This window comes from Lolium rigidum, chromosome 3 (assembly GCF_022539505.1).
Source record: "Lolium rigidum isolate FL_2022 chromosome 3, APGP_CSIRO_Lrig_0.1, whole genome shotgun sequence".
Lineage (NCBI taxonomy): Eukaryota > Viridiplantae > Streptophyta > Magnoliopsida > Poales > Poaceae > Lolium > Lolium rigidum.
In genome coordinates, this window is record NC_061510.1 from 347,401,372 (window position 1) to 347,419,779 (window position 18,408).

At 44.1% G+C, this 18,408-nt stretch overlaps 1 protein-coding gene across 1 annotated transcript; it reads right to left on the reverse strand.

The window, feature by feature from the left end:
• Positions 1–1,208: 1,208 nt before the first annotated feature.
• LOC124700239 (serine/threonine-protein kinase prp4-like) lies at positions 1,209–6,306 on the reverse strand. The gene is made up of 13 exons (XM_047232398.1): positions 6,040–6,306; positions 4,859–4,885; positions 3,969–4,030; positions 3,716–3,882; positions 3,365–3,603; positions 3,213–3,281; positions 2,949–3,021; positions 2,698–2,860; positions 2,308–2,599; positions 2,026–2,140; positions 1,780–1,943; positions 1,554–1,628; positions 1,209–1,472 (listed from the first exon to the last, which is right to left on the reverse strand). Exons 1-13 carry the CDS (start codon positions 6,304–6,306, stop codon positions 1,284–1,286), a joined length of 1,902 nt encoding a protein of 633 aa, XP_047088354.1. The 3' UTR covers positions 1,209–1,283.
• Positions 6,307–18,408: the final 12,102 nt, after the last annotated feature.

Below are 18,408 nucleotides of genomic sequence, written 5' to 3' on the forward strand. Positions count from 1 at the left end.
AAATGCAAACCACATTGGAAGACACCCAAAAGAATGTTGTTTGCATGCCTGCTGAAAGCTCTCACTATTGTCTGGCGAAAGCAACGAAAGCAACAGTGTCTGCCATGCTTGCATGGCGAGGAGCCAAGCCCAACAACTTGGGCATCATCAAGAGTTTAACATCATCTAAGTTTCTTGCACGTAAATAAGACTTATAAATTGGTCAGAAGCAAACATCATCTAAGTTTGACCAATGCTATAGAGAAATACTCGCTCCGTTTCGTTTAGTTGACTCTGATTTACATTGTACTAAATCAAAGTCAATTAAAAGGGAAAGGATGGAGGGGGTACATAAAATTTATGATACCAAATCGATATTAGTAGATACACAATGCGATATATTTTTGTAATATATTTGTTTTATCTTGTAGATGCTTATATTTTCCTCTTCATATTTGGTCAAGCTTAGTAAGATTTTTGACTAACTTTATAAGCCTTATTCATCGGAACCTAGGTAGTATGTTTCTACTCTTTTTAATAAAATTGGTCAAAGTTTTGAATTTTGACTTAGGACAAAAATTAGAAGTAAACACTTATTTGAGGACACTAAGTTTGACGGACCGTGGCAACCAATGGGCATTCAACTACTTACCATAACAAGTGGCAAGTGTAAGAAAGCTAAAAGCATGTAGCAGTAAATTTTGCATGAAAGATAAGCTAGGAACAGGTCAAACATTTGACACATATATATAAGTAGGCTTAAGGGGAAAAAACAGACACTTTCTCTTAAAATACAATTTCAGGAGACTTCGGTATTAAGCAAAAATATCTGAATATAGATCACAACCTAGATGCATCAGTTAAGATATTATCAATTAGCATACAGAGAAATTTCACCTTTCAAACACTGATAGATTCAACTTGTCAATTGCGGAAAAATCCTGCACTTTTCAGGCTAATATAACTGTTACCGAAGACAGCAATATTAGAGAATCAAACACTGATAGATTCAACTTGTCAATCGCAGAAAACTCCTGCACTTTTCAGGCTAATGTAACTGTTACCAAAGACAGCAATATACAGAATTGCAGATACTACTGTACTACAGAAGAGGCTCAAGACAAGATAGCCACCTTTTCCATGCTTCGTCCAGGTATTATGACCTTAATTCTTAAAGCTCCAGCCTCACGCAGAAAATACATAACGGCGATGCGTTAGACAGGTTAAACCCAAAGTTCAGTTAAGAAAGAAGATAAGCTCAATAATACTAGAACTGAGGGGTATGATCGTATCAATTCACTATTTCACTCGCCAGTGATAAATGGATGGCCAAGTGCTTGTGACACAGTAAGCCTCTTTTCTGGATCTAAAACGAATATTTTTTCCAGGAGATCTTTAAACCTGGACAGCAACTTTAGATCCTCGCCTGGGAAGCTTGATATTTTGGAGCCAACACCCTTTGATTTAAAGTTCATCAGCAATTTATTCACAGCCTACCAGAAAAAAAGAAAGATATCAATCGTATTTCCTTTAACCAAAAATTAAGTTCACTGAAGTATAAATAATCGGCATACCTTTTTCATCATCAGGTTCTCATCAGTAACATGAAAATTAAGTTCATGGTCAAAGTGTTGATTTGTAAAGGCCCCCTGTATAATTAAGAAAAAGTATTTTATTAGAATAAATAACAGGAAAGGAGTACAAATGCTACCGTACATACTTTCTTATTCTCAAGAATATACAGAAGTACCTACTCCTACATCATAAGAAGTAATATATGTCCATCATCATTTATCTTACCTTTCGAAGCATCTTTTTAGGGAATGGGCCCTTCAATTCCATGTGAAGCCAAAGCATGCCATTGTTTGTCCCACCAGGAAATAAGATTTTTCCTGTGTAAAGTTCGAATAGGCAACAGCCAACTGACCACATATCCAACGCATGATCGTAGGGCAATCCAAGAACTGCAGGAGGATACCAAATTACTAAGTTTGCATGCAGGTCCACAATAATGAAATGATTGTACACGTCAAGTAAATAACTTACTTATCTCAGGCGCTCGGTAGAAGCGGCTCACAAGAACTGGTGTGATATCATTTCTTCCAGCAGACAAAGCACTACCAAAATCGCATAGTTTCAACAAGCTTTTAGACCCATTTACCTACAAAAATATACAGTTAGAGAAACTTGTGCACTGAAGCATAGAATTAACACAAAGGGTAATCGATGGCGTGTAAGTCATTTTCAGAATTTCCCTAAAGCTTGAAATAAGCTCTGCAAGTACGACCTATACCAAAGACAATTAAGGTACTTGGTAAGAAGACATACCAGTATATTATCTGGCTTAATATCACAATGGAGGATACTGCAACACTTTAGATGCTTCAGCGCGTTGAAAAGCTGTTTTGAGTACGTCCTCACAGCAGTAAGCTTCAGCCCTATATCGCGACCAAATTTCTTTATAACCTCACGAAGATTCATATGAAGAGATTCAAGAACTAAACAGGGATGATCTCGATACATGAAACTAGAAATAAACCGCACACAGTGTCGTCTGTCTTCACGATCTGCATTTGACAATTTTTCCAATACAGAAGCTTCCCTCTTACCAGATTTGTATCTGTACGATCAAAATGCAAAATTACAAGGTCAAATGCTATTTTACCATATAGGATATATGGTCTAGAAAGGAGAGAAGTTGTAGTGAACTCAACTTACCTTTCTTTTGTGTCGTCATTGCAGATAATTTTGATAGCAACTTCTTCAGGATCATTTTTCCCAGCTTTTAGATCCTTTGCCTGGACAACAGTTGAGAAAACTCCCTTTCCATAGCCTGCTGTAATTCTGTAACGGCCACCTAGCACTTCCCCCAAGTGGTACTCTGTGTAAAAAACAAAAAATGTAAACTTGAATAATATAGGAATAACGGAGAAGTAGATACTGAAAAGGTAAGATCAATAGAGCCTTACTGTAATATCCATCCTCATCATCCCAGTTGTCGCGGAGCCCATTTTTCCTGATATGCATACCATTTAGATTACCCTGCATAACACAATTATCAATAGGTGAGCCCAAAAAAAAAATACTGGTGAAAGCTCTGGCAAGAAAACTGAAGATAAAATTGCCAATGGATTAGCGAGACTGTTAAGAAAAAGAGAATATAGAAAAAAATCTGAAGTAAGAAATAACAGTTCAGTTGAAGAATATTAGAAAGCCGAAGGAATAAAGCTTACCGATTTTGGAACTCTAATAGGTGATACTCCAAAAATATCATCGGAAAGTATATCTGAAGATCTTCCACTCTGTAAAATTTTACAAGATGTCAAGTAAGAATCCTGGCTGAGAAAATGGCGAGCAAACAAGCAACTGCGAAAAGGATTATTACCATGGGAATGCTCTCTTCAAAACCTGAATAACCTTTCGTCCTTTGATAACCAGATACCCCCAAGTTGATTGAAATGTTAGGCTGGGTAGGATGAGATTTCCTCACAGTGTTGGAGTTTCCATTGACATTCATATTTGATGGCTCGTGATTATTTCCAATCTTTCCCTCAACCATTAAGGTGAGTGAATAAGCATCTTTCACTTCAGTAGCAGCAGCATCTCTATCCAGTGATGTTACTTCTGCCGACAATAAAGCTTAGATATCAAAATATGAATAACATCGATTTTTCATATCAAAAATAAAAAAAATATTCACACAGAAATATGATTTAGTTTAGTCAAAACAGGTTACCTTTACTATCTAGGCAAGGCACTGATTCCTGCTGTTGCTTCTGCAACTGGAGTTGCCTGTGTTTCTCCAGAATAGCATCCCTCCTCTTTCTTGCTTCCTCCTTAGTTTTTTCAGGATCATCTTCTTCTTGCTCTGCAAAGTGTTCGAAGTTATCATGATCTTCCTCCCTGACATCATCACACAACAACTTTAATAAAAAGCAAATGAAATGAGGCTATAGAACAAGAGAATATGAGTATATAAGAAACCTTACTTGAAAGATTCATCAATGATTTCCTCAAATCTCTTGCTTCTGTGGTTTGCCTCGCTACACTTCTCCCCAGATATTGGCATGTCTTTGGAATTGCTGAAAAAATCATAGTTAACATGTGTAGAGCCATTTTGCTCATATTTTCCATTTATTTTTCCCGCCCGATGAGCATAATTTTTGTTAGCCCCAAAGTTTCTCATGTCTCCGTCACCATTGAGCTTCTCCATTCCATGTAGGTTGCCAACCATATCACTTAATTTACAACTATCATTAGTTCTATCCTTTTGCCTTCCATCATCTTTGTGTCTTGTGCTACTACTTCGTCTATCCTTTTCCATACCAATCATTTCCCTTTCCTTATAGATCCCTCTTCCAGTCGCCAAACTCCTAGCTGAATATCTATCCAGCTCAATACATCTATCATCAGCATTCTCATGTTCAGAAGCACCCATCACAAAATTTCGCAGGCCATTGGCTTCAGATCTAGTTCCTCTGTAAGCATGACTAGACCTCAAGCGATCCATATTATGAGCTTCACCTTGTTGTCTTGAGTAAGGATATCTCATATAATGGTCTTCTGTTTGAGAAACTTTAGACCTAGCATGAAGTTCATCTCTGCCATTCTGCATCCTGTTACTCTCTTTTCTGGAAACAAGATACCCCTGATATGGTCTTGCTCTTGTATCATTCACGTCAGCATCCTTGTGTTCTATTTCCCTCTCACTTCTTGATTGTGGAAATCTTGACATCCTTTCAAAGGGTTCATTACGTTTACTGTATTTCTTGTGACTTGAACCGGTAGTTCCATGTTCAGAATGATGCGAGTTACGTTTATTGGCTGAAACACCATAATTTTCAGATGGATCACTGGCCAGTCGAGAGGCATGCAGCACATTTGCATCAGATTTATCATCACATTCCTACAGTTAAAATGAACTTCAAAGTGAGTTCCTCGAGTAGTAGAATAGCAAGCATGGCTAAAAGCCTTTTTGGAAAAAGCATGGGCGGAAAGATAGGAACCACAAGACTATCTAAGAATGATTCTTCCTAATATGCTGCTAACACGCACTGATCTGCAGCTCTATGTCAGTATGCCAGGGCCAGTTTATTGTCATTATCAGGTGAAATCTATGCAGCACTGGTAGTCTGGTATCAAACTATCAATAGTAATTCAGTTATAGCCAACCGCCAAAGCTTGTGATAGGAAATAAATAAATAATACAAGTTGTATAAATGTAACAATACAAAAGTACATGCTAACAGGGTAAACAGCTTGTATCTCAAGCGTATGCTATTAATCCTGTTCAGTTAGAATATAATAGGTTATGATTATGCAGAATAGTATTTTCGTCAGAAAAAACAAAAAATGTTATGAAAAGGCTTGTGTTAGTTTATGAATACTTACAAAAGAAAAACAAATTGATGGGTTGTTTTAACTTTTCCGAGGATGTTCGGTTTTTGAACAAAATAACTTCAAGTCACGCACAAAGATATGAAACTTTTAATTCCCTCTTTTGTGCAGTAAAGGGGTTCCCTCCAGCATTTGGTTTACTGATTACAAATTATCTGAGAGGAAACTAAACAATACCTACTGCTTTTTGTAAACCAGTTTAATTAATGTGCTTCAAAGAGCTAAGAGTAAAAAAGTGCTCCCTTCGTCCTAAAAAGGATGTCTCAACTTGTCAAAATTTGCATGTATCTACACACTAAAACTCATCTAGATACATCATGCATATCTAAACCAAGTTGGACGTCCTTTTCTGGACGGAGGGAGTATATAGAACACCAACACTTTCAATAGATGTGTATACTCGGTTTCACTTATTAGCAAGACTAAGACAGACGCCTTCCCATAGAAGTTAAAACCAGGTTTTATTGTGTTGATCTGCAAATCCTCTGCCATCCTACCAGATAATGATGTTTGCGCCAAAAAATCCGAAAAGTAAAACAAAACAATTACACATTACTCCAACTGAAATTCACATGTAAACAAGAGATTATGGATCAATGGAAAAGGGCAACGAAAATAACCTATACCCAACGGCAACGCAACGCAGGGGGGTTCGGAACAGACCGGAGCAGGTGCCAGACCGCAGAACACCGACCCCGCCTTGCCGATGTCATCCCTATTGTTGGCGGCGGCGGTGTCATCGTCTAGTATCTCACCGTCCTCTGCCTCGCCCCGATCTCCCATGTCCCCGTGGCGGTGGCTATGGTGATGACGATGGAGGCTACGCTTTTGGCGCTTCGGGGAGGAGGCCTCCTCCGCGTCATCGCCCGGCGGCCGGCGGCGGTGCCTGGAGGCCGAGGGCTGCGAGAGGAGCGCCTCTTGGCTGCCCATGGAGACCGAGGGAGCGGGCTGGGGCTAGGGTTTGGTGGGACAGAGCTCGATCGTATTCCGGTATTCGGGAACGATGCGCGCGTGTGCTAGGTCGGTTGGGGCGAGGCGATATTACCGAACGTTGGAACGTTGAAATCCGGGCTGCAATGTGAGAGGATGCCACATCGTTCAGACTTCAAACCGGATTCCGAACCAAGTTGCTCCACTTTGTGTCAGCAGCCATATATGCGTCGCTTATTTGGATCACGGAAAGCAAGGTTTGTTTGAATTTCATGCACAAATTTTACACCCATCTCAAACAGGGTCTTAGTGTTTACTCCTAATAGAACACTAACAAGGAAACACATTTCTTGTTCGGGATCCACTTCATGGCTCTATATCCCAACGCTCCTCAGTCCTCACCCATGCGTATTTATGCTACTCATTCTACCATATACTATACCACCAACCACCATAGCATCTTAGGCTATAAACACCGGTGCATCCTTTTGTCAGTCACAAGCATACACAAGTGCCGGTCAATATACACACACAGGCATTGCCCTTCCCTCCATAGCCTCACCTTCACCATCCGAATTCTATCGGTGTCGGTCCATACTATTCGCAAGAGAGCACTTCTTTCTTTAAGTCGTAGAATTTGTGATGGTAGTTATGATATGATCAAGAACAAACTTTTGGCTATCCCTTATAGCCGCTAAAGGAGTATTGTGGAGCTCTGAGAATAGAAGGCACCGGGATAAATATATTGACATGAACATAAGGCAGCAGTCAATTGGCACAGGATTAGGGGGCACAACGCATAATTGAGCATAGTAGTTGAACCACTTCTCGTTCTTTGTCGACGTGCCTGCCAGATAATTAGCTAGTTGTTGTAATAGTGGCACACAATAATCGTATGTTCTGTAGTTGTAAGATCACCATGATCAATTATTAGATCCTCTTTGCTCCAAGGCGGCGCTCCCCAAGTGGCCTAGTCCCTAGTGATGAAGCAGATGACCGTTCTTGGTTGCATAGACGTTGTGGTGGAGTTGTATCTAGCTGAAGCCCTAACTCCGATTGCTTTTTCTTTTTTAGATTCAGGGTCTTCTATGCAAATTTCATGGACCTAGTAGAATTTTGCTTCTCATTTGAGATCTTTTTTGTATAATGTACTCCACCGAAGTTGTCTTAATGTAGCATCAGGGGTCTCGAAGGACCCCTCTATTGTTCAAAAAAAAATTGAACGTCCAAACTTCTAAAACTCGGACTCTTGGCTTGCGTGAGTCCTAATAAAACTCGGCCTCCTCCACGTCATCGCTCAACGGCCGGCGGCGGTACCTGGAGGCTGAGGACTACGAGAGGGGCGCATTTTCGCTGCCTATGGAAACCAAGGGAGCGGCCCGGGGCTAGGGTTTGGTGGGGGAACCAAGGTAGATTGGAGTTTAAAACACAACTCGATCTGATTCAGGAACAATGCTCGCGTGTGCTAGGTCGGTTGGAGCGAGGCTGCAAGGCCGGGGGTGAATAGTATAATGAATGAAATTTGGAACTGGGCAAATCCACGCTGCAACGTGAGCTGATGCGACATCGTTCAGACTTCAAACCGGATTCTTCTCGATAAAGGGAATATATTAATATTGAGAGATACCAAATACACACAACCTCTTCAACAACGTAATACTGTAATGACAGTACGGATGCACACAACCGAAAAAAGTAAAAAAAAAAAGCTAAGAAAACAAAAACCCGCTACAGTATTCCAGCCCTAGCACCAATATAATCACCTACAAGACAACACATGAACTCCATGCTCTTCAAAAACGACACCCCCAAGAAGAGACATTGCACAATCGCTATCATCGCCCGATCAAAGATCTTAGGTTTTCAGTTACACCCAATCGTCGAAGCTTGTGATAGAAAATAAATAAATAATACAAGTTGCATAAATGTAACAATACAAAAGTACATGCATACTAAACAGCTGGTATCTCAGCGGTATGCTATTAATCCTGTTCAGTTGGCACGTAATAGGTTATGATTATGAAGAATAGTATTTTTGTCAGAAAAACAAAAAATGCTATGAAAAGGCTTATGTTAGTTTTTTCTTACTTACAAAAGAAATAAATTGCTGGTTTGTTTTAGAATTTACAGGAATGCTTGGTTGTTTGAACAAAATAACTTGAAGTCACACACAAAGATATGAACCTTTTAATTCCCTTTTCTGTGCAGTAAAGGGATTCCCTCCAGCATTTGGTTTAAGGAAACTAAACAATACCTACTGCTTTTATGAACCAGTTTAATTAATGTGCTTCAAAAAGCTCAGAGTAACAAAGTACTCCCTCAGTCCTAAAAAGGATGTCTCAGCTTTGACAAAATTTGCAAGACTAGCTAAGACGGACGCCTTACTATAGAAACGCCTTACTATAGAAGTTTCAACCAAATTTTATCGTGTTGATCTGCAAATTCTTCGCCATCATACCAGATAATGATGTGTGCGCCAAAAATTCCGAAAAGTAAAACAAAACAACTACACATTAGTCCAACTGAAATTCACACGAAAAGAAGAAATTATGGATCAATGGAAAAGGACAACGAAAATAACCTATTATACCCAACGGCAACGCAAAGGACGGGATTCGGCAGGTGCCCGACCCCGCCTTGCCGATGGCCCTATTGTTGGTGGTGGCTGCGGCGTCTAGTACAAATTGCAGTTTATCATAACGGGGTCATTCAACATACGGGGATCGAAAAGGGTTCGAGAAACAGGGGATCATTCTTCTTCACCTTCTTCTTCTTCTTCACTTCTTCACTTCTTCTCAGATGGTGGTGTTGCCTCTGGCTTCCCACATTACGTCTGCCCACTCTTGCCTCTTCACCTTCCAGGCATCATTGTCGCCTGCTTCCACGCCATGGCCGATCTCTACTTCATCAAAACTGACAACCTCTTCGAAGAACTCATCCTCGCCCCAACCTAGGATCCAGTTGTGAAGAATGCAGCAAGCAAGGACCAGCTTTACCTGAGTGTCAAACGTGTGGAACGGTTTCTGGTCAAGGACCTTGAACCTGTTCTTCAATGCAGCAAAGGCCCTCTCAATGGTGACTCTAAGGCTTGAGTGTCTGAGATTGAACAACTCTCTCGCATTCAGAGGTCGGTGCTTTGCAGAGAACTTGTTGAGGTGGTACCTTGTTTTCCTGAAGGGAGGTAGAATTCCAGGTCGGCATGCATATCCAGCATCTCCAAGGTAGAACTTACCGTCAGAGATTTGCAACCCATCAGGCCTTGATAAGCTGTCGGCCAGGATGCTCGCATCATGAGCTGAACCCTCCCACCCAGCAAGCACGTAGGTGAACCTCATATCGAAATCCACAACTGCTAGAACGTTCTGGCTGGTGTAGTGCTTCCTCCCGCGGAATGCTGCAGACATTGATCTCGGTACCTTTGCACTGACATGAGTACCATCAATAGCCCCAATGCAATCCTGTAAAAAGATTAGCACACAATCATGTTTCTGACAGTAGCACACATCTGATAGGTAGAAGGAACATGATTTTGTACTCACCCTGAAATAGGAGAACCACCTGTAGCTGTTCTTGATCTTGGTTGGTGTGTTCATTGATGTTGGCTTTATCATTTCACCTCTGAGCTCCCCAATTGCATACAACACCTGCTGAAAGTACCGAGAGATAGTCTCCGTGGATCACCTAAATGTGTTATGGATGACTATGAACCTCTGGTTATGACCGACGACCTGAAGAAACATTGTGACTTGTTCTTCGACAGAGGTGTGGATGCTATCAGTCAGCAGTCCTCTTTCCATGAACGTTTTCACAAGTGCATAGAAAGGGGCTCTTCTCATCCGTAGCATCTGGATGGCATCTACGTCGTTGCAGTTGTAGATGTTGTTTAGGTTGGCAATCCTCTCCTGATCTCGTTGTAACATAGGTCCGTAAGTCACACGAGGAAAAGCAGCATGCCTAACTGCTCTCTTGTGCACCATCAGGATCCAGGCTTGTACGCAAATGATGAGTGCTGCGGCGTGATGCACAAGCTGGAGCTGGTCGGTCTACTCAAACAAGATCTATGCATTACGAACGGTCTTATCGAACCCAACTAGTTCTACCAACATGAATCTAACACTGCAGTAGAGCAGAAGAGTTTTCACTTACCTCTGTCATGGTGGACGAAGGACAGGGCCGAAAGCCGCCGCAGATGTGCGCAGGCTCCGCCGCGGCTGGAGAAGAGGACCCTGGTCCGACGCCGGAGACCGAAGGGAGATGCGCGCTGCCAGATCTGGGTCGCCGCCGCGGATGCGAAATTTGGGGGAAGGAAAATTTTGGGAGGGGGCTAATGGAGAGGGTAACCGAAGAGGAAGGTTACCCCTACCTTTGTCGCGCAACGCCGCTGGAATTTCGGCTTCTCCCGCCATGCCGAGGCGGAGCTCCGCGCGAACGGCGTTGCCGATTTTCGTCCTCCGGGGCCCTGGAGAAACTGTCCAATCGGGCGTTCCTCCGGGGCCTGTCCCAGGGGTACTTTAAAACCCGTACTATGCAAGAACGCGAGTGCGTCCAGAAAACCAAACGTCCCGAAAAATGCTTGACCGATACGAGCCAAGGGGGCACCCAGGCTACCAAACATGCCCCTAGTATCTCACCATCCTCTGCCTCGCCCCGATCTCCCATGTCCCCGTGGCGGTGGCTATGGTGATGACGATGGAAGCTACGCTTTTGGCGCTTCGGGGAGGAGGCCTCGTCGCTCAGCGGCCGGCGGCGGTGCCTGGAGGCCGAGGGCTGCGAGAGGGGCGCCTCTTGGCTGCCCATGGCGACCGAGGGAGCGGGCTGGTTTGGTGGAGAAACCGTGGTGTATCGGAGTTTGAAACAGAGCTTGAGCGGGATGCGACATCGTTCACACTTCAAACCGGATTCTGAACCACGCTAGCTGCTCTACTTTGGGGATTCCAATTCCAAGTTGAAGCGCTCTGCCAAAAATATCTGAATTTTTACACGCAAAGGCCTTGCAAACTTATTTTTTGCGTTTGGATCACGGAAAGCATAAGGGGTCGTTTGACATTGATACAAGAATTGTACACCCATTTCAAACGGGCCGGGTCTTAATTAAGTGTTTACGCTACTAACAAGAAACACATTTCTGTCATCGCAAAGAAAAAAACACATTTCTGGCTCACGTTCTGCACTTCTGCTTTCATGGCTCTATATATCTCCGTGGGCTCATCGATGCATATTTATCCTAGTCTTTTTTTTTTTTTTGAAACGGAGGCAAAAGCTTTGCCTCATTCTATTAATTAAGAAGAAAGTGCCCAATTTTTAGGAGAAAATCAGGCGAAAACCAACAACACACACTTAGCACCCGGCCAACCTGGCCAACCTGGCTACCCACACGAAGCACAGACACCATCGAGGAGAAAGACCATCGTTGGAGATGTCATCGAGCGTCATCGTCGTCACTCGTCCACGAGACAGCGATTCCGACTTCACCTTAGACAACCGCCACCGAGACCCCCGCCGCAAACGGCATCGGCACCCAAGTGAGCCTATGCCAAACAGTCGCCCCCCAAGCACGTCGAGGAGGAGGCAGCTCCGACTTCAACCATGACCTTCATAGGAGAGGTTGCACACCTTGCACCGACGCAAGCACCAATCAAGTGGCATCGTTGCCACAAGTCGCCTCGCAGCTCCGACTTCACCATCATGGCAGGGGTGACGAAGGACATGCCGCAGCTCCGATCCGCACACCATTGTCATCGTCGCCACGCAACCCATGACGCCAACACCATCCAACTTCCACGGGTCCCTCCGACCTAAGCAGCTCCAAATCGATGCCCTCAAGAGGGAAAACGACACAAGAGTGCCGCCATCGACCGGTCACGAAGGATCTAGGGATTTCCCTGGAGCATACCCAGACAGGAAGCCACAAGTCACCTCGGCGATGCCTTCAAGAAGGGAGCGGCGCCCGAAGCCGCCGCCATCGCCGGCCTCGGCCAGCTGCCGGCCGGCCAGCAACCGAGACAAGGCGTTAGCCCGGGACTTGACGCGCCATCCTGCATCGTGCCCAAGACCGGACCACCTTCTTCCACCACGCCCACCAACACCTCGCCGCAACCGCCGAGCCGCCGCCACGGCCCGCCTCCCCATCAGATCCGGGCGCGTAGGCCCCAGATCCGCCACCCCACCGTCCTGGAGCCGCAGCTCCGGCGTCCCTGCGCCCGCCATCGCGCCACACAGCGCCCGCCATGGCCTCCCGCGCACACCCGCCTGGAGACACCAAGCAGCAGCGCCCGCCTGGCCACCCCCGACGCCTGGCCGGAGCAACCCCGTCGGCACCAGCAGACAGCGCCGCACCAACCCTCCGCCGCACCACCTCCAGCCCACCGCGGCCCAGATCGGGCCCTGGATGGCCCGCATCGCCGACCGCCGCCTGCTGCAACGCCACGGCCGTGCCACCACAGCCCGCGACGCCCAGCCGCACCCTCCCGCCGCCGCGGCAGACGAGACTCCAGAGCCGCCGCCCTGGCTTCCTCCCTCCCCTCCGGCGTCGCCCCACACGGGCCGGCCATCTCGACGGGAACGAGCTCGGGCCCCTCACCCCCTTTGGAGATGAGGCCCGCCGCCACCGCGGCAAGGGCCGGCGGCAGCGGCGGCAGGGGGGCGGCGCAGGCCGGCTGCTGGCGGCGCGGTTGGGGATTGGCTCCCGGCGTCGCCTGGGGAGCGACGCGAGGAGCCCTGTGTTTGTACGCTGTGAAGAGAGGAGAGAGGCATATGAGTACTTTATATTTATCCTAGTCAATCTACCACATACTACACCACCAACCACCGTACCATTTCAGATTGAAAACGAGTGCATCTTCTTGTCAGTCACAAGTCACAGGTGCCTCTCAGTATATATTCACACACTTGTCACGAGTGCATCTTCAGCACACCTCCACCCTCTGAACTCTATCCGAGTAAGTCCATTCTATTCTTAAAGAAAACAAATTTGTTAAGTCGTAGAATTTGTGCTGGTAGTTATGAAATATGATCAAGACCAAACTTATTTACCGAAGTTGTGTTATACGGGTTAGCTGCTAAGGAGTGGACCTCTCGGAATAGAAGGCACCCGGATAAATCTATTGAGACCCAAGAACAACAGCGGCATCACATCTTTGAACACAGTAAATACACGAACTCATGGTCTGTGTCCACGTGCCAGCTAGATAAGTCCCTAGTAGTTATATTGACAAGCACTTGTGGCTGGCATTTGCAGAAGCTGATGGAAGTGTAATTCAGTTACAATTGTTTTTAGATGCTAATTAATATATGTTAGCGTCGGAACTTCAAGTCCCTAAACGACTCTTTGTTTCCGCATTAATTCATCCAAAGTTCCTTACCCTTATGCACGAATTTTGGATGTGTGGTACCACCGTCATATGTCAAACAATGATCGATATCACGATGTGCTATTTGTGGATGGGCCGATTCTTGTCGGAGCCTAGGCAACCGCTCGCTTTCGTCGGGCAGGAAGGTTTGGACGATGTTGTCATTCACTCGACTTAGTCAGTCGGGAATGTGGTTTCCATGGGTGACGAGGTTGTTTGTCGAGTGCTATGCCACCTATTCCTGGAGCTCTCTTCGCCAAAAAGCTTTGTGACATTCTTGTAAGCTTGGAGGCTGACGACCTAGGATCTGGCAAGACCATTGGGTGTCTTCTAAAGGAGAGGGAAATGATGAGAAAAAAAAAACAAAGAGGGATCTGGCGTTCTAAAGGAGAAATCATTCAAGAGCAAAGTTGAGAAGAGTAACGCCTCAAGGAAGGCATCAATGGTTGCTTGGTCAATATCCCATCTTCTCATGTTGTTGTGCTTAGTGTCTTTGTTCTTGGGTCTGTTTCCCTATTGTATTTCGAGTGGGGTTCCTTTGCAAGGTGTTGTCTCTGTTTGGTTGGGTTTTCAGTTGTAGTGTATTGGTTGTCTTCGGTGGGCTTGGCAGAGTGGCGACAGTGGTGAAAGGACGAGATGTCGCATAGGGAGGGGGGGGGGGGGGGGAATAGGCGTTTTAAAAACTATTACGGATTTGGCTTGTAACAATGCGGAATTAAACTAACATTTATTTCAAAACCTAAATATGCTAGGCTCAACTAAGTGTAACAACAACAACTTAGATAAGCAAGATAGGCACAAGATATATGTAGCACAAGAGATAGCAAGATATATGTACTTCAAGCACGATGGCTATCACAAGGAAAGTAAACTCGGTTATAGAGATAACCAAGGCACGCGGAGACGAAGATGTAATCACGTGTTCCTCCACACAAGGTGACGTACGTCATGTTGGAGAGATGCGGGCTACCACGAAGGTCTCCCGAACGCCACGAAGGCTCACCTTCGTCTCCAAGCAAACACCACGAAGGATAAATGCCTTTTCCTTATGGCTAGATTTTCCTCCACTCCAGAGATGGTAAGCTTCACAAGCTCCACGAAGGAGAAGCCCAGGCCTCTTCACAATCTTCCACGAAAAGGTCACCGGAGCACCAACCGCCAAGCCAACTAGGAGGTTACCCCTCTAAGAGTAACAAGCTCAGTCCAACTAGGAGGTTACCCCTCTAAGAGTAACAAGCTCACGGTCTCTCACTCAAACTAATCGTAATGGAGAGCTTAACACTTATGCAAGAATGCAAAAGCAAGAACACCAAAGATGTTCAAATCTCTCACACTCAAATCCCATCAAAGCAACAAGTGCTAGAGAGGAATTAGAGAGGAAGAACTAAGGAGGAAATCAACAAATGCTTCCAAGATCTAGATCCCAAGAGTTCCCCTCACAAAGAGGAGGAATGGATTGGTGGAGTTGTAGATCTAGATCTCCTCTTTCAAATCCCTCAAGAATATGAAAGAATCATAGGAGGGATGGAGAGGAAGCAAGCTTTTGAGGTTCAACAATAGCAAATAGAATGGTTGACCTTACCTCCTCAAGGAGGAAGAAGGACTATTTATAGTCCAAGTAGGAAAACTAGTCGTTTGGGAAATTCCTGCGACCCGTACCGGAGGAAAAAATCGGCACCACCGGTTCACACGCCGGAATGGTCCGGCGAGCAAACCGGCTGACCGAATTCACCGCCGGAAATCTCCAGCACATGAGGATGGACCGGTTCTGAAACCGGCACGCCGGTTCCCTCGCCGAAACGAGACCGGCTCACCGGAAAAAAACCGATTTTGCCGGAACAACATACCGGGACGTGTTCCGGCGAAACCGGAACCATTTCAGCGCCGAAATCGCCAGAATCCCTCAAACGCAGTTTTCTCGAAAGAACTTAACTTTGACAAAGTTCCCGAACTCCGATTGAGATGAAACCAATTTTGTTAGAAATATAACGACGAATAGAACCAATTTTGTTGGAAATAATGATACTCCTCACATAATATTTTTAGATGATTTTAGTGAGGGAGCCTCCCAACGTCAAGAAACGGCAAAGACGTCCAAACTCGAAAACACAATAGAAGATGCATATAGATTCCATTTTTGATGAACTTGGGCTTGTTGGAAAGCTAGCGACAAGCTCAAGAACCTCACATAGAGAAACACCAAGAATAAACAAGAATATAGAGATGCAAAGTATGCAAAGGATTGAGCTCTCTAAGATGATGTGATCAAGTTACCCAACCGAAAGCCCCTCTTGATAGTGCGGTTATCTATCCTATAACCCGGTCTCCCAACAATAACCTTGAGACCGGTAAAAGGAAAAACCTAGCAAGGACATACAGTTGCCTTGCACATCCCGCTTGATCTTGATGACAACACTTCAAGCTCCTCTCAACCCGGAATGTCTCATTTGATCATTGTTGCTTCGTGAGGACACACAAATTCTCCCCCATACACCATGATGGGATAGCTTCATTGAGGCACATCTTCACATGTCCATTATCACCAAATGGACGACAAGCTTCAAGTATGATATCTTCGATATGCTCATCTTGAACTTGCCATTCTCAACATTGATGACATCCATACTTGGTGCCAATACCACATATATAACTCTACATTCATGGCATCCACACAACATCTGGACTTCAAAAAATACCTATGGAATATTCTTTTATATATAATCACAAAGAAAACATTAGTCCATAGAGGATTGTCATTAATTACAAAAAACACACTTAGGGGCAATGTGCCCTTACAAGTGGGTGTGGCCCCGTGGAGTTGTATGGTTTTCGCCCGGTTTTCCGCTAATTAACCGGGCACATTCTTCTTAATTAATAGATAAAGCAAAGCTTTTCCCTTCGTTTCATTTTTTTGGCAGCACTCCCTCCTAGATTGTACAATGTCAAGGTGTGTTTGGGTATTGATGGACTGCAACATCACTAAATGTATCAACAACACACAAAGACCAGATGCAAAGGAATGGATCAGCATTATGGTTGAACTTCGAAATCACCAGGAGCAAATCAAATTATTTGTCATGCTTTGGGCTATATGGTATGCTCGGAGGAAAGCCATATATGAAGAGGAGTTTCAGAATACATTATCGACAAAACGTTTTATCGAAAGTGTTGTGTCGGATTTGGAACAATGTCTGAGATAGAAGGAGACAGCGAAGATTTCACGCAACGATTTGGGCAGCTGGATTCCACCAGCGTTGGGCTATGCGAAAATAAATGTAAATGCTGCACTAAGCAAGAACATGGAGAAGGCTGCGATAGCAGTAGTGGCAAGGAGCAGCTATGGAGTGTACCTAGGGTCCTCTTCGGTGGTCTTCCAGGGATGTTGTGCAGAGCCTGAAGAATGGGATGAGCGGACAGTACACACACATTACCCTGGAGATCAAGGCAAGGGGTATCGAGTTCGAGGTTATCTCTTTCTGCCATGAAAATCCTCAGTTCAATAAAGAAGCTCATATGTTAGCTAAGACCTCTCTCTCAATAAAGAAGCTCATATGTTAGCTAAGAGCTCTCTGTATCTTGATTTTGGCCGCCTCTTTGTGGCTAGTTGCTCCACCTGAGGGAACTTGTATCCCGTTGAACATTGTTATTTGAATAAAGCCGAACGTCTCAAGGGGAACCCGTTATGATCATGTGTTGATTTTGAAGTTTCTCACGGGAAGCAATGAAGCAAACAAGAGAAATGCAAACCACATTGGAAGACACCCAAAAGAATGTGGTTTGCATGCCTGGTGAAAGCTCACTATTGTCTGGCGAAAGCAACAGTGTTGCCATGCTTGCATGGCGAGGAGCCAAGCCCAACAACTTGGGTATCATCAAGAGTTTAACATCATCTAAGTTTCTTGCGCGTAAATAAGACTTATAAATTTGGTCAGACGTAAACATCATCTAAGTTTGACCAATGCTATAGAGAAATACTCACTCTGTTTCCTTTTAGTTGACTCTAATTTAAATTGTACTAAATCAAAGTCAATTAAAAGGCAAATGAGGGAGGGGGTACATAAAATTTATGATACCAAATCAATATTAGAAGATACACAGTAAGATGTATTTTTATAATATGTATTTGTTTTATGTTGTAGATGTTTATATATTCCTCTTCATATTTGGTCAAGCTTAGTAACATTTTTGACTAACTTTATAAGCCTTATTCATCGGAACCGAGGTAGTATGTTTCTACTCTTTTTAATAAAATTGGTCAAAGTTTTAAATTTTGACTTAGGATAAAAATTAGAAGTAAACACTTATTTGAGGACACTAAGTTTGACGGACCATGGCAACCAATGGGAATTCAACTACTTACAATAACAAGTGGCAAGTGTAAGAAAGCTAAAAGCATGTAGCAGTAAATCTTGCATGAAAGATAAGCTAGGAACAGGTCAAACATTTGACACATAGATATAAGTAGGCTTAAGGAAGAAAAACAGACACTTTCTCTTAAAATACAATTTCAGGGGACTTCAGTATAAGCAAAAATATCTGAATATAGATCACAAACTAGATGCATGAGTTAAGATATTATCAATTAGCATACAGAGAAATTTCACCTTTCAAACACTGATAGATTCAACTTGTCAATCGCGGAAAAATCCTGCACTTTTCAGGCTAATATAACTGTTACCGAAGACCGCAATATAGAGAATCAAACACTGATAGATTCAACTTCAATCGCAGAAAAATCCTGCACTTTTCAGGC